Source organism: Danio rerio, chromosome 25, assembly GCF_052040795.2.
Source record: "Danio rerio strain M-AB ecotype USA chromosome 25, GRCz13ab, whole genome shotgun sequence".
Taxonomy (NCBI): domain Eukaryota; kingdom Metazoa; phylum Chordata; class Actinopteri; order Cypriniformes; family Danionidae; genus Danio; species Danio rerio.
This window is the reverse complement of record NC_141045.1, coordinates 15,963,126-15,979,794: the sequence shown is the minus strand read 5'-3', so window position 1 is coordinate 15,979,794 and position 16,669 is coordinate 15,963,126. Positions and strand designations below refer to the sequence as shown.

Sequence of the window (16,669 nt, the reverse complement as noted above, 5' to 3'; positions counted from 1 at the left end):
AAATGAATGAATGAATCTGAGTCAAGTATGCCACTTTTTAAAAGTTCACACTTAGCTGAGAATTGATTATAAAGCTTGTTTGACATGCTGTTTCGGGAAAGAGCCCTAAGATCCTCGAGCCCGGGGCTCCCTTCCGTTTGCAAGGTGCTCAGGTAGATCTCGAGAACTCCCCTGCTGTAGTTGCTAATGAACTGGTAGTGATTGCTCTCAAGAGATACCCGTGGGAAACCCATGTGAGCACAGGGAGAATGTGTAAACTCCACACAGTAACATCAGCTGGCTTGGTATGGACTAAAACCAGTGACGTTCTTGCTGTGAGTCAACAGTGCTAACCACAGGGCCACCGTGCCACCCATCTAGGAAAGGAGGAGGAGTAGGGGTGGAAGGGGGGATTCTTCAAAAAAAGGGACGGCCGTTATATGGAACTTAGGAATCGTCTGATTGGTGCATCATATGTTGGATAATGCAGGCCAATTGCAAGAAATCATAAGCACATGATCCTCTCAAAATTAGTTTAGAAATAAACTTCACTTAAAGACACTGTTCTTCAGATGTTGTTTTTGAAGAACATATAATTTGTGTAGTCCTAGTTTCCTCCACATCTCATCCAAATCTGTTTTAATTTATTTATTAATTTAGTAATTTTTAGGCTCTGAAATAAGTGAATTCGTTGAGTCTAGTGATACAAAACTGTTTTAGCAGTGCAGATCCCCCTTAGTCATCCTCAGCCAATCAGAATTAAGGACTCAACGACCATGTAGTACGAAATGAACCCATTATAAATATTAAAACACCCACATCTTTCTGTCTTTTTATGGAAAACTTTATCCCTTAAGGGAGTACTCTCCAATTTTACTGTACTGCTTTCACAAAAGGGAGCAGGTCTTAAGTGTATAACTCAAGGTCTCAATGAGGAAACCACTGAAATTCCAGGACACTTTAAAGATATCAACGTTTTTGCTTGGGGCAAGGGCATGTGCATTCAAGCATCACATCTGATCTTGTGTGTTAAGCTTGACCTTGAAAGACTGACACTATGGCTGTCAGGAAAAAAAACATCCCATTTGGGTTTTCTTTTTTTTTTTTGTGTTGGTTGACATTGTGAAGCGTCGACTGATTGAACATCTTTGCTGCTGCCGCTGCTATCAGCCGGAGCACACAGGGTCAGTGTTAGCATCATCAGTGACATCCATCAGACCGGCACGCCAAGGCTGCGTGGACAAATTTCCACGATCAATAGCATCATGACAGGACAACACGAGGTTACGGTCGTCCCCCGTCAACGCTATCTGTTCTTTTTCCAAGTCTGACAGATGTGGGGTAATTAATGGACTTCATTAATCAATCAAAGCTGTTGCTAAACTCTGGGTAAACCATGCAAACATGTTGTTATTTACTGTGTGGGAGGGAAATAAAGGTTTAAAGGGACAGTTCAAAAAAAGGAACAAATGGCACGGTGACTCAGTGGTTAGCACTGTCACCTCACAGCAAGAAGGTCGCTGGTTTGAGTTCTGGCTGGGCCAGTTGGCATTTCTGTGTGGAGTTTGCATGTTCTTCCTGTGTTCCCATGACTTCACAGTCTAAAAACATGCAGTCTAAGTGAACGGGATGAACTACATTGCCCGTAATTATGAGTGTGTGTGGATGTTAGAGTGTATGGGTTTTTTTCAGTACTGGGTTGCGGCTGGAAGGGCATCTGCTGTGTAAAACATACGCTGGAATAGTTGGTGGTTCATTCTGCTGTGGCGACACCTGATAATCAGGGACTAAGCCAATGGAAAATAAATGAATGAGTTACTCGTAGGACTCTTGCTGGGGGTCAGAGAGCTCTCAGATTTCATTTAAAATATCTTGATTTATGATCTGAAGATGAACAAAGGAAGAGTGAGTAATTAAGGACAATTTTCATTTTTGGCAGAACTAACCCTTTAATTCAGAGATGCTCAAACTAGGGCCCGTGGGCCCGATAATTTAAAGCAATATTTTGTAGTTATTTTTCTAATATTAAGAAATCACTCATGGAAACATTATTGTAATACAGTTAATACAGTCAATTTCTGCCCACAGCCCTCAAACAAGTTTGTTTTTTGGCCCTTCATAAGAAAAAGTTTGGGCACCCCTGCTTTAATTCAATTAATTTGAAATAATGTCTTAATCTTTTTAGTTAAAAGGTAATTTTAGGTCTGGGTTTTACATGCTCACTATTCATTTAATAAGTACTTTATATAGAGGCCCTTGCTTCAGCACACCGCTCGTCTCTCACACTGCTTTGCTGTGATCTTGATCTGCTTTTCTTCAGTCTCTTTTACAATTTACTGTGGTGAGTTTCTAGGCCATAACTTTGTGGCCAAGGATTTTCCAAAGATTTTCAATCAGGTTTAAATCAGGACCACGGGCAGGCCATTTCATTATTTTAGTGATTTCAGCTGAATGCAGAGAGAAGCTTCTGAAGAACATTTGCATAAAGTCCTTTCATGTAGATATAAAATGATAATGTAGTATTTAACAGTCTATGGTCACCATTCACTACAACTAAATTCGTCAAATAACCATGCCAGGTTTGGAATGACAAGGCAGTGTAATGGCTTAGGGCCCTATCATACACCCGGCACAATGTAGCGGAAGGCGCGGCGCAATACTTGTTTGGTAGTTTCAGCTTGGCGCAAGAGTTGTTTTGAGGCGTTGCGCTACGCTGTCTAAATAGCAAATGCATTAGCGCTCATATGTGCGTCCATAGGCGTTCTGGTCTAAAAAGGGAGGCGTTCTGAGGCGCACTGCTGGCGCGTTGCTATTTTGAGAATCTAAAATAGATTTTTCATAAGACCAAAACAAACCCGGTCTAAACTCTGGCGCAGAGTTGCGCCTCGCTTACGCACTGCTTAATACGAACAAGAGAGCAATACGCAAATATCTTTACATATGAAAAAAATTAAATATTAAGGATATATTTAGGATATCATAAGAATAGATATAGGATATAAATATAAAGGTTCAAAATATTACAAAACATATTATTTTCTAGCCTACACAAATATGAAAAATCACTGCTTTTATGTCTTCTTCATCTCGGGAGGCTTTTTCAGTTCATTCATAACAATTTGCTTTTTTATAATGTTATTATTATTAGCAGTATTATTTATTATATCCATATTTATATTTGTTTTATTAAAATAAAAGCTTAGATTTGCCCACCTGTCAGGTTTTAGACCATAAAGGGCACATCATGTGTTTTAGGATATAACTCAGGTTTTTGCGCTCATTTTGTTATTAATGTTCATTTATTCGTTTGCTGGATATTAGAACTGAATTTAGAAATAGTTTTGAAACGAATATTTGAGCTTAACAAACGCAATTAATTATTTATAGACTAATTGATGTCTGTGCGTAAAGGTTTCCCTATCCAAGAGCGAAAGTGATCCATTATCTCTCATTCTTACGCAGTAGATGCTCTGTTTAACAGTTTTCTGTTTAAAAAAAAAAAAACTGTGAACTGTTTGCTTGTGAAATGCTCAGTTTTTCGACTTAAACTTACTTTGCGCTGCGTCCTGTAAATGGCGAATGCGCTCTTGGCGCGACGCAGCTGGCTCTTAAAGGGAATGGGAGATGAGACACTAATTGGTTTATTCTAAAAACACACCTATATCTCATTAAGAAAATAAACTCAACCCTTTTAGACCATGCACCGTGGCACAAAGCAGGTTTTCCCGTCCTTAAATTAGCAAAAATGCGTTCTTACACACCCTGAAAGCGTTTGCGCCCTGTGTTTTGCGATCTGCCCATGGACCGTCAAAATAGAGCCCTTAAACTTTATTTTAACTGATATTTTTAAAAGACACACATCAGGTAGAAATCTTGCAGTTTTATTTGCATATAAACTTGGGTAAATGTCACAATGAATAAAAAAATTAAATCACAAAACATAAAAAAAGCATTTACAATACCAGAAATGACATAAAACTTTTTTTTTTTTTGTGCTCACAAGATTGCAGATCCACAATGAAATATACAACACATTTTTACAACAACTAAAAATGAAGATTGGCCTAGTGTTGTACAGCATTGTCATTTCCAGTTTCTAAACCAATGGAACGCAGAAATACTGCAAATGTATCGAACAATTGCATTTACAAAATTCACCAAATTTATCTCCTGAGGCAAAATTACATTGAAAGTTTTAGTCCATCTTAAATACCTGTCAACTACCTTTATGCATGTTAGGCATTTTCTAAACTGTAATTAGAGGAAAAAAACAAGTGCTTTCAACTTTTTACACACACTGTACCAGTCTATTTTTATGCTGAGAGGACAAAATGTTTCCTTTATGGTGTTTAATGGCCTGAAAGATAAAGATGTGCCTTCATAATGAGTAAAGAGCAAAGTCTGACTGCAACAATAAATATCAGACCCATCGACAGGATTGAAAGATGCACTTAAACCATTAAAATCCGAAATTGAATACAACACACAAGGAGTTTATGACTTTAAATAACTTTATAACAGATTTACAAAGCACACTTAATATTAAATCAGACATGGTCAAGTATTGCTGACGCTTTTAGGAGTACCGTTAATAATGCACTTTTAAGATCCTGACCAATAAAAAAAGACAAACAGAAGGCAACTGATTCAGACAAATTACAAATATGAATTCACATGTTTCAATAGTCATTCAAATGGTGCCGGCTTCAATCCGACTTTAAAAAATATTTCATTTCCATGCATTTAAATACAAGCAGTACAAAAAGACTTTTTACTTTTAATTAAGGAAGAGTTATGTAGAAAAAGTAGAGGCTTCAATGAGTCTCAGGAGTTTCCTGGGTTTGGGAGATCAAATATGATTGGTGGATTGGTGGGCTGGAAGCTCACTGTACATGTGGAAGAGTTGATGAACGTGGTGTAACCGTCTGTCATGATTCCATACCCTGAGAACCAGAAAAAATGTATATATTTGTATTTATCTCATAAAATCATCTTCATTTATTTGAAATGCAAAAACAAAACAAACAATTGCTGTGATTTTGACAGTTAATGTTTGAACATATTGGATGGAATTTTGTAAATATACATCTCGCTTTAGGTAAAACAACATCAATAATAATAATAATAATAATAATAATAATAATAATAATAATAACAAATCTAAAAACAATAAAAAAGAATAACAATTAAATAAAATGTATGAATGATAATAATGACAATAATAATAAATAAATATTAAAAACAATAAAATGTATAACAATTAAAATTGAATGTATAATGATAACAATCTTAAAAACAACAAAAATATATAAAAATACAAATTGAATGTACAATAGTTATAATATTACTCGTAGTATTAATAATATTAGCAAAAATTATGCAAAACCTTAAGATGTATTAATGGCAATTTTGGTCAAACATTAGCAGCAAAAAAAAAAAAAAAAAAAAGTATGAACCCTGTATGTATATAAAATGTAATGCAGTAATAAGAATCTAAAAATACATTTGCTGTGTAATTTTTAAGTGTAAAAGAAATAAATATAATATTTAAAAATATATACACTGCTTAATTGTTGCCTTAATTTCTTAATATAATACAAATGTTTATATTCTTATGCTGTTCACACCAGACATGGCACATATTGTGCTATTTACGTGTAAATAGACGCATGAACATTTTGAGTTTACTTAATTGTGTCAAATTCGCTTAATCTGCGCTTCTAATTCACCTAATAATAGACGCGTATTCCAGTCATTTGTTGCTAAATGTCTAACATGGATTTTACTGTGCTTTATCTACTTTAGGAAGGCGAAAAACAATGTAGGTTCGTAGGCAGTGTGTCTGATCCACAAGATCCTTTCTCAGGTGAACCCATCTCTGTGAGTTCATCAACTCCAGAAACTAAGGGTGCTTTCACACCTGTGAATCGATTCAGTTGTTCCGAAACAGAGATTACAAATGTTACATTGTTGCTCTTTGCTCTTGGAGCGGTTTGCTTTCACACTGCAAAGTTTCTAATCGGACCAAAAGAGCTAAAACAAGTCACGTGTGAGTAAACCCTCCTCACATTGGTCAGAGTGTCAGGGTTTATTTTGCAGAGTCCCGCTCAGCTGTCAGGAGAGGTGGTGGTTTGGTGGTGTTTGACAAGGTGCGCGCGACGTGTCTGAAGAGTGAGGAGAGATGTGGTGGGGAGGGGTGAGAAGGGTGCGCGACGTAGCCTATTTGAGGACTGGGAGGGAGACGCGAGATTACCGGGAGATCATCACTCGTTTGCGGGCATCCAGAGACTTGCGAAACTTCCCGCCATACTCATAATTCTCTCTTCATATAGCCGTAAGCCTATTACATATCCATAAAACACTGTGATATAACCGTGCTCAGACCGTATCGCTTTCTCACTGCAATCGATCCGCTCCAGAGTTTGTTTTAATCGAGCCGAGACCACCTCATTCAAGTGATCTCGGAGCGATTGTTTTGGAGCGGATCCAAGAGCGATTGGTGGTTTCACATATGCCAAACGAACCGCGCTAACTGGGCAAACGAGACAGGTTACGAATAAAAAGTGTAGGTGTGAAAGCACCCTAAACTTGAATGATGAGCTGTTGTTTAGTGCAGGGGTTTTCAAACTGGGGTCCGCGGCCCCCTGGGGGGCCGCCAGATGGCGCTAGGGGGGCCGCAAAGAAATTTTAGATCAATGAGCCCACATGGATGAATTTTGTGTCCTGCATCATTCTGAAGGTTAAAATATTTTTATTATAATTTGAGCTCAAAAGTACTGTAAAAATTAAGCTTTATGCTTATGTCATTTAAATGCAGTTGACACTTTCGTGACACAGGAAAAGAAGCGCAGCGGCCCGCCTCCGTGGACGGGGACTTTTATTGAATAAGCGCTTCTGGCCAGGCGCTTCCTGACTGTGATTTTTGGCGCTTGTCTGCTGCACCTGACGGCGTTTACCTTTCACTTACGCTTACCTCTTTTACGCTAAACAACTAAATGAATGCTCAGGTTTGACTGACTATATTTCAGTTAAAATACATGATCAATAAGAACATTATCGGTGGCTGAAAGCACTACCCTGTTTATGGCTTGCGTTCCTAAGTAACCGAGGTGCTGCGGAGTACGCACCTCTCTGCGCAGGCTTCACTCATAGGGAACAAATAGCATTTTTACATTTTTTTCACGGCACAACATTGCACCTCGTCCACAGCGCGACAGGCTTTTACACTTTGCATTGTACAAATATCAGACGGTCCTCTTTGCAGCATGGCAAACAAACATATTAAAATTGTAAAGCAAAAAGTGCTGCAATAACAATGAATGGAGCTGTCATCACATCAGCGAGTTCTCAGTTTCACTCCTGTTACACTAATGACAGCTGGATGAGCTCTGCAGTGGACCTCTTACTCACATTGGTTCATAACTGGATGATTAAAAAAACTAAATTGTATACACACTGAATAAAATCCACTATAGCCTTTAAAAATTATAATGTATCTGTTTATGTTATGTTATAGGGCTAATAATTATTAAATATTAAAATGTATTAGTGCTCTGTATTTAATGGAGCTCAACATACCTGATCAAATTTTAATACTCTGAATATAAATGCATTTTTGTTCAACTTTTCCCCATATTTGTTTGTGTAACTAATTTAAATGTAATGTTCAGTATTATTATTAATAGAACAAACTGGTATGAACATTTTAAAGTCAGCAAAGCTTCTAAAAATATGCAAAGTAAAACTTGTGGCTCTTTAAACTTGAATACCCAATTCTAGATTGCATTTAGGAAATTATTTTTTTATCAGTGTAAGTCAGGATTGTTGACCTGAGTAAATTATGATGTGCACAAAAAAAAATAAATAAAAATAAACAAAACACACAGCCTCCATTGTAGTATTGCTAGTTACAACAGTACAGTTAACTGTTAACAGGCTGATGAATGACAAAACTCTTTAAAACTTTAAAGCTTTAAATCTTTAGATACATTTAGACTCTCAGCTGTAAGGGTAAATACAGAAGAGTCTAGCTGTGCATAGGCTGAAAAAAAGCATAAAAATGGCATAAAAACTGTGTAAAGTGACGACTTGTACACAAAATATGGCTTGATGGAATAATCCAGTGAGAGCAGACCACAATGAGTACTGCGCATCAAGATTTGATCAATAGATTGAAGCACTAAAACCATGTCAACTTAACTAACATCTTACAAAAATTCATCCAGATAATGAATAATAATAAATTATTGAATAATATATAATAATATAAATGTATTGAATAATACAATAAAAAAAATTAAGTACATTTGTTAATTTGAGGGGGTGGCGTCATTTTTATTTTTGGGGGGTCCCCAAAAGAATTTGCCCTACACAAAGGGGCCCTCAGCTGAAAAAGTTTGAAAACCCCTGGTCTAGTGTCAGCAGTAGGATTTCTCCTTAGGACACCGACTGCAGACACTACCTCATAATCAAGCCCCTTCAAGAGCAAGCTCCTGAATGGTTAATGTGACATGAGTCTGTACTAAAGTTCAGATTTTCCAACTTAAGCGAATCAAATGAGCAAAACATTCAATTCGTGCGAATCGCACCGCAGGATGTCTATTTACATCTTTGCATTGACTTAACATGTAAATCAGTCACGATTGATGTTTTATCTGCATCTAGATGTGCACGCACCATTAAAACCTTATCTGATAACACATGTTATTATTTTTGTTTAAATTAATTGAATCGCTTTACAGTATGTTCTACAAATATGCTAAATTTATAAATTAATTTAGCCCTCACCTTCATGGATTCCTCCATATGCATGAAGTTTGGGTCGGACCCTCTTCTGTACAGTGTTGAGTAGCTCCACACAGCCCACTCTCTGCAGTTCTTTAGGCACCCAGTCTCTGAACCCTGGACAAAGTCCAACATCACTGCCTTAGTGGCGTATCATCACATTTATGATGACGTGAAAATACAACAATCCATCTGCAGACACAAACTGATGTCTACATGCTCTCCATCTACAGTTACGTTCACTGCTTACCCAGCGGAGGCCCGTGTGTCATAAGAATATCCACGTCTTCGGGGATCTGGTTCCACTTATCCAGGAGAGACTGGCCACGAGGTAAGTTAAAGCCCCATCCATTAAACCACGGGGTCCTGTGAGAGCAGACAAGCACATTTTACACACTTCATAAATGTCCAAATCATCATACACAAGCCTGCAAGCTGTTCTCGCGCACATACTGCAAAGTCAACTGTATTTAAAAAAATCATTTTTCAAGTAGACAAGTTGCTAGACTGTATGAATCTGCAGCTAACTTTTTATACAAGAAGCAGTTTGCCACAAATAGTCTTTTCAACCACGTAGTAGATTTTATGCATTAAGAGAAAAAAAAAACAGTTCTAATTAGGGATGTAACGGTATCAGAATTTCACGGTACGGTAATACCTCGGTATGAATGTCACGGTACGGTATTTATTGAATCATTTACAGGAAAAAACAAAACTTATGAAAATACTCCAAAAAAGTGCCAAAAGTGTCAATGACATACAAATTAGCCATCTATCTGTAAGCTTTGAAACAGGAACTTCAATTTTAATAACAAAAAAAATATTAAACCATGTAAAAAATAAAGTTTCAATTTAGTATTGTTGAAAACTCACCACATTCAACATTTAATCACACTCAGCCCATCTACCCAGATGAGAGCTCTGCTAGTCGGACTTCTCATCAAGCATCTCCCGCTGGATCTAATCTCACTATATTTATTAAACGGGATATTTCATTTATCTTGTTGTCTTTATCTAACAACATATTCCCTGACTTTGGTCATTGGAATCTATTACTTGTTCTCAGGTAACGTGTTTTGGCTGAGCGCAAAGATAAGTTAATGATTAATGTAACCACGTACATTCTGTATATTGACTGATCGCTTGCCTTTATTTGCTATAATGTATAAACTTATTGTATGTTATACTTTTAAAATGGCCATTATCGATTATTAAAACTGATACTCAGCAAAAGAGAGGCTGTGTTTCGTATTTTCACTGAAATTGAAAGGAGGCAGTTGTTATCGGCTCCGTTTTGTTATAAATATCCACACAGTGAAGATGACGCTCATCTTATGCAGCATGACGCCTCAACATGTCTGCTGTCTAAGTTGCTAATATTAAAATGAAAATAGGCAGTTCCTTAAATCATGTTTACATTTTATTGTTGATAAAGTGAAACAACAAAGCCAGGGTGATGTGAATGAAGTTATAAAGTACACTGTTCCCTTTGAAGATTTACCCGTGTCCTCGGTATAGTCTGCTTTTCCATATCAAACTGAGAAGAAGAGACTGCAGCCTTGATCAAACTTGCGAAGTCTGAACTTACAAGGAGAGGATGCAGGACTGAACTGTGCGTGTTAGGCTACTTAATATTCAGGAAAAGCCCCAATCAGAGAGGCGAACGTCTGCAGCCCCGCCTCTGTTTTCAGATGTCTCCGTTTTCCATTATCCACACTGAGACATTATCCACACATTTCGAAACGCTCCGTTTTCGGCGCTCGAGAACTCCGGCGTAGTGTGGACGGTTGGCGTAACGTAGCAAAACTTATGCGTTTTCAAACTAAAACGCATTATTGTAAACGGGGCCTTAGAGTTTTCCAGCTCTTTTCATCCCCGCTTCTAGCAGCACACTCCATTTCCGCATTACTGGATCTGTAGCGACAACAGACCGCAAGGGATGATGGTCAAGCATGGGCTGATGGGTATTGTAGTTTTCGCTACCTCCCGTTCGCTTCATTCGCCTAAGCAAATTTTCTCAGAAGACCTATAGTTTTACCGAGTCATGCGACTTCGGTAATATCGAAAAAAATTAATATTGCGGTATGACGGTATTTACAATACCGTTACATCCCTAGTTCTAATATAAACACTGGCCATTGAGTATGTTTATATGGACACCAAGAATCCAATTTTAATATGATTAAGACAATACTCTGATTAAGAGTCTACAATGTAAACAGCAATTTCTGATTAATTTAATTTGATTAAGGTCATAATTGAACTGCACAGAAATCAGATTAAGACGTGGAGTATACCAATTTTAGTCGCAGTATTGAAGTGCAGTACAGACATGTAAACACCGCAATCAAACTATTACCATCATGTAGGACTTTTCACCACATTTTGTTACAGGATAGTCCATACACACATGGCAGTTTGATATTATTTTCTGAACTATCGAGTCAGTGACGGACCACAGGCACCTGCATCTGAGGCTTTTTTTCTCCAATTCCATGTGCAGTATGAAATTCCATTAAAACAACACTCCTCCAGCAGTTCATACTCGCATCCAATATCTCATTTGTCACGGGGGCATGCATGAAATGTTCCCGAATGAAAGTAAAAGTGCCAATTAAAGTTAAAAATGAAACACCCGAAATTACATGAAAGTCCGGAGGAAATGTGGATCGTGCGATGATGCAATGACTTTAATTGAATTATGTGCTATAACATGTAAAACGGGATCATGAAAGGACCATCCAGAAAGCAACTCATGTAAACACCTTAATTATGTTATTGTCCTATTCAGATTAAGGCAAATAATTAATAATAATTAGTAATAATTGATTACTGATGTTGATTACTGTAGTCAATGTCTATGATGATTAAAGTAGATTAAATCACTCTAGAAATAAACCTACATAGCATTTGATGTTTCAAATGTTATGTGCACAGTACATAGATGCTTAATCCTGTTTTGCACACGCAGTTTGGTAATTTACAAAACTGACAACGACTGCATTCAAACAAGAGTGATAACCACATTTACAAAGAATTTACACAAAAATTATAAGCCCAGAGTCTGCTGGTCAGCAAACCAACATTTAGCACAACTGCGTTGCAGGCATCCTGAACTCTTACATGTAAACAATCTGAACATATGGACCTTTACCAACCCCATGTCTCCTCTTTCTCCTAACTTAACTTGCTGTCAATATATACTGTCCTATAAGAATGCACAATATATAGACAAATTATTGTTATCACGATAATAGTATATGCAATATCCAAATCACAGAGGAGCACAAAAAGATAATTTTATGTGTCAAGCATTTGTGTGCCAAATGCATAGGCTATTTATTCAAATCTGGCCAATCAGATCTTATTGCCAGTAGTTCCTGTTAGATGAACCGAGAGCTGAAAATACAACCTAATGCTGGAAGATAAGAGAGGAAAACAGCCAGTCAGAATCTGAATTTCCGCAGAGGCTTTCAGTCATTCGTGGTGTTTTAGGGCCTACTCACACTATGCTTTCCGAACTGAGCCCAGGCCCGTTTCCCAGATCGTTTGAGAAGTGTGAGTGTGTTGAATTGGGCTCAGAGAGGTTCACTTGGGCTTTGGCGGTGAGTGCAAAACGCACCAAAGCCTGAAACTGAAAGCGAGACATAACTTTTAACGCACTGTTACATATAGATTTATTAATTATTCTTACTGTTCAGTGAACATAAACTGTCATAGATTATTAAAGACTCAAACCCCTCACTGCACGACAGCTGCGCACCTTCAAGAACCTCCTAATTCCTGCAGCACGTGGACTTTATGGTTGTTTATGAGCGCCAAAAGTGGCAGATCTGTTCGGCGAAATATTTGACTGCATGTCACCGCATCCCAAGCAATATAATTAAAGAAATGTCCACTGTGCTGAGCGAGAGTGCTTCCTGAACAGCGCAGCATCGATGACGTAATTGTGCCCTGGCCTGAATGTACTGTGATTGCGGGCCGTCCGGGGAGACAAGCGTGCTTTGGCACGGTTCAAGGCAACTGTACATAGTGTGAGTATGGCCTTGAAGTCTAAGGGCCCTATCATACACCCCAGGTTTTAGACCGCATGGGGCATAGCATGTGTATTTGGATATAACTCGTTTTTGGACCACACTTATATAATTATATTAATTATATTATTATATAATTATATTATTGTTCATTTATTTGTTTGCTTGTAATTGGAACTGAATTTAGAAATAGTTTTGAAACAAATCTTTGTGCTTAATAAACAAAATTAATTATGTAGACTAATGGATGTCTGTGCATACATGTTTCCCTATCCACAAGAGTGAAAGTAAAGAATGAGGAGGCTCATCTCCTGATTATAGCACTGCAGATGCTCTGTTTAACTGTTTTCTCTCTAGTGAAGTGATTAGTTTTTCCACTTACAAAGTCCGCCATGTAAATAGCAAATGCGCTATGGCGCGACAACTGATTCTTAAAGGGAATGGGATATGAGACTGATTGGTTTATTCCCAAAACACACCTATAACTCAAGAGATAAAGCTCAACCCTGTTAGACCATGCACCGTGGCGCAAAGCGGATTATTCTGTCCTTGAAAAAGCAAAAGTGGATTCTGACACGCCCTTAATGCTTTTGGGTCCTGCACTTTGAACTTTGGCATGGATCATCAAAATAGAGCCCTAAATGTTTGCACCTTGACATTAAAAAAAAAAAATAGCTCAGGAAAGTATAATACTTTAGTATGATCATCATTGCATAAATAAATGATTTTTTAATAAAATAGAGTTTTGCAAGTTAGTTATATCATAAGCAATCGCAATACACAACAACATTGTATATTTTCCCAGTATTGTGCAGCCCTACAGTAAAATAAATCTGTACAATTAAAAATAAAACAATTGTACTCAGGAACTCAGTCTTTACAGTGGTCATTTAGCCAAAGCTCTTGAAATGGACATTTGACTTACAGTAGGTGACTGTCAGCTGACGAGCGGTAAAAAAATAAAATTATGCTGAAAAACTATAGTGATGGGCAAAATGTGTGAACGTGATTAAAAAAACATAATACAGTGTAGAAAATATATTTTTACAGTATTTTGCCAAATTGTTGTAAAAACTGTCACTTGCTAGAAATGACCCTTTTTGCTTGGTAGCACCCGTTCTCCTAACTTCAAAAATTTAGCTGCACCAGACAAAATTTAGTTGCACCCACCAATCATGTGCACCATTACTACAAGTTTTATATTAATGTATTTATCACATTTGAAATCAACAGTATTCAAACTAACAAGCAAAAAAAATCTGCATGCACCCACTGGCCTTGCAAGCAGTGCTTGAATGAGATAAACGATACTGAGGTAACAATAATAACTGTGTGTTCTCACAGAGGTTATTGACATATAGCTTTTTTTTCAAATTTGCATATGTAATCTTAATAGCAATAACCTACAATATTACTTTAATATCCGTGAATGCAAGCTCTTTTGCAATGGTGAACGCAGTGCCAGTCGCACAACTGACAGCATCGTGACGATTATATGAAGGATTAAATAACGTCAAAACATCTCATGCTTAAAAGATGTAGATGTGGCAATTGACAAACACTGTTACCTGAAAGCTTTACGGTGAATGGCTTTAGTCATTTTCATAGCAGACTTTAACTCACAGGAAATCTTTTATCCACTCTTTGAAAAGTGTAAATGGTGGATTAACAATCACTAAGAAACACTAATAAGATGTGCCTTATTTGTATCTTTAGGTGGTTTCTAAAACAAAATCTGTCCGTATTATTTTCATTCTCTCAAATCCAGACCTTTACATTTTTATGACTAGCTCCCTGTCATCTGAACTGAGTGATTGACAGCTAATATTAACCAACCCATTCGCGTTCTGTTCTAGAGCGGTGGGCCAATATGAAGCGCTTGAAGGCGGGGTAAGCATTGCGGGATGTGTTTACTGCGGCAAGTTGACATTCCTGAGCACTGCGTTTGGCTTTTTTTGGTGCAAAGATGCACGGCAACCATTTTATGCACTCGCACAAATTCTTCCAAATATATTTTGAGGTTGCAAAGATCAGGTGCATATGCCACCATAACACAATTTCAAGCCCTGCGTACAGTTGTTGTTGTGGTTACAAGTGAATACATTCATTCTTGGCCCAGAGTTTTAGGTGGCAACAAGTGAAACAGATTTTAGTTCATAATTAAGAGAGCTGATGGGAAAGGTGACTATCAAAATCTACCCATCAACCAATATACTGTACAGACAGTACAGTTTTTTTTTTCCTTTCCAAAGAAAAAAAAAAGCAAAGGGAAAAAAAAAGTCTAAAAAAAATGCCTCAGAGTTTTGCAGTATCAGATTTGAGGCCACGGCACAACTCAGGCTATTCATTTCAGCCTCCATCAGGGCGTCCGGCGGTTCGCAGTGGAGCAGAGGTCATCTGCAGAGGAGGCAGATTGATCAAGCTGTCAGCACCAATGAGCAGAAGCATGTTAATAAGAGTTTTATTTCCCCTCCGGGACGGGCCTGCTGACAGCCTGCGGTAACCCGGGCCAGACCTTTATTTACCACTGTCTGATAAGGGCCAAGTGTCTGGCCCCAGCTAGACAAGGCTACACAAGGCCAGGGCTAAATGCAGGCCTTGGTTGAGAGGGCAGGATCTGACCCCGTGCTGATAAACAGAGCTGGGTGATGGATGGAGACAGTGCAGACGAATGAGAGCTTGAAGCATTGCGGAGAGCGCTACAGTACATCTGCAACTGCTCAACGCTGCTTCAGAAACCACACTAAAGAGCAGGAATTCAAAACAGCTTGACATGGTGAAAACGGCTAACTAAAATAGTAGTGATTATATTATTTTTAAGTGTTCACGGTTGTTACAAGACTTTAATGGTCTATAAATGTGCAGTTTTACCAGCGTAGTTTTTGGGGCAAGGCATAGATTCCTAAATTCTTCTGTACTGCCATTTTTTTTTCTATCTTTCCAAAAATACCTTTTTTATTTCTTAAGATTGTTCTCAAGAATATTCTTTAAAAATGTCATGTAGTTTCAAATGAGTTTCTGTTTATCTATTGAATATTTTATCTATTTTTTTATTTTTTATGAAAGTCAGTGGCTGCCGGGTTTAACTTTCTTCAAAATATTTTCTTTGTGTTTAACAGAAGAAGGAAACATATTTGAAACAAGAGGCGGAAATATAAATGGCAGTTTTCATTTTTGTCTGAATGATTACTTCTACCTTAAATCTTCAAAGGTTTTTTTCCACAAGTGCCTAATTTAGTTGTTTATCTTTACGATTCCTTTATCCAAAGTGCACCGACACACGAACTACCCATGAAGCACTTTTTTTTTTATTCTGGATTTGTTAACGACTGCGTTATTTGAACTATTAAGAGGTCCTTTATAAAGATATAGTCATATTAGTAAAACAAATGCTAGCAACATTTTTGAGTTAAAAAAAAACTAAAATCTTACAGTTTTCTTTATGTCAGCTTGGTTAAATAAAAACTTCAGCGAATCTCTGTCTGGATGAAATAGTTTTGCCCAGACTAAAGGCAGAAGGCCTGGACTCAATCACATCTGATATGTAATGCAACTAATCACCTTTTTGTTCAGCATCATGCATATGGCCATGAAAAACTATGACCTATATCCCTACAATAAAAGACCACTGAATGTGGTCACCTTCCTGCACAGTTCAGCTCCAACCCTGATCAAACGTAACTAAACCAACTAATAGGACCTGAAGGAGCACTTGATAACTAAAGACGGGTGCGTCTGATCAAGGTTGCAGCTAAACTCTGTACCCTTGGTTTATACCTTTACTTTCACATACTTTTGAAAATAGAAAATTTTGTTTTACCTGACAAGTGCTCAGTTATAATTAAGGGATTTGGCATCACAAGGTGTTGTTT

The 16,669-nt window shown here is 37.5% G+C and overlaps 1 protein-coding gene and 1 long non-coding RNA gene across 6 annotated transcripts in view; one reads left to right on the top strand and one right to left on the bottom strand.

Moving 5' to 3' along the window:
* The window catches only part of LOC137489337 (uncharacterized), an 83,862-nt gene that overhangs the window by 38,510 nt on the left and 28,683 nt on the right, over nt 1-16,669 (top strand). For 3 of the 4 annotated variants that reach the window (XR_015526363.1, XR_015526362.1, XR_015526360.1), the window contains exon 3: nt 8,997-9,094. This is a non-coding gene — a long non-coding RNA (uncharacterized LOC137489337). Of the gene's footprint in view, nt 1-8,996; nt 9,373-10,880; nt 15,046-16,669 lie in introns of those variants that run through there. The other variant, XR_015526361.1, reaches the window with a different exon arrangement.
* The window catches only part of mpped2 (metallophosphoesterase domain containing 2b), a 44,181-nt gene continuing 31,356 nt past the window's right edge, over nt 3,845-16,669 (bottom strand). For both annotated transcript variants that reach the window (NM_200042.2, XM_087310458.1), the window contains exons 5-7: nt 9,014-9,129; nt 8,767-8,880; nt 3,845-4,922 (exon numbers count right to left, since the gene is read on the bottom strand). In NM_200042.2, the coding sequence (NP_956336.1) occupies nt 4,804-4,922; nt 8,767-8,880; nt 9,014-9,129 (349 nt within the window). In that variant the 3' untranslated portion in view covers nt 3,845-4,803. The remainder of the gene's footprint in view (nt 4,923-8,766; nt 8,881-9,013; nt 9,130-16,669) is intronic.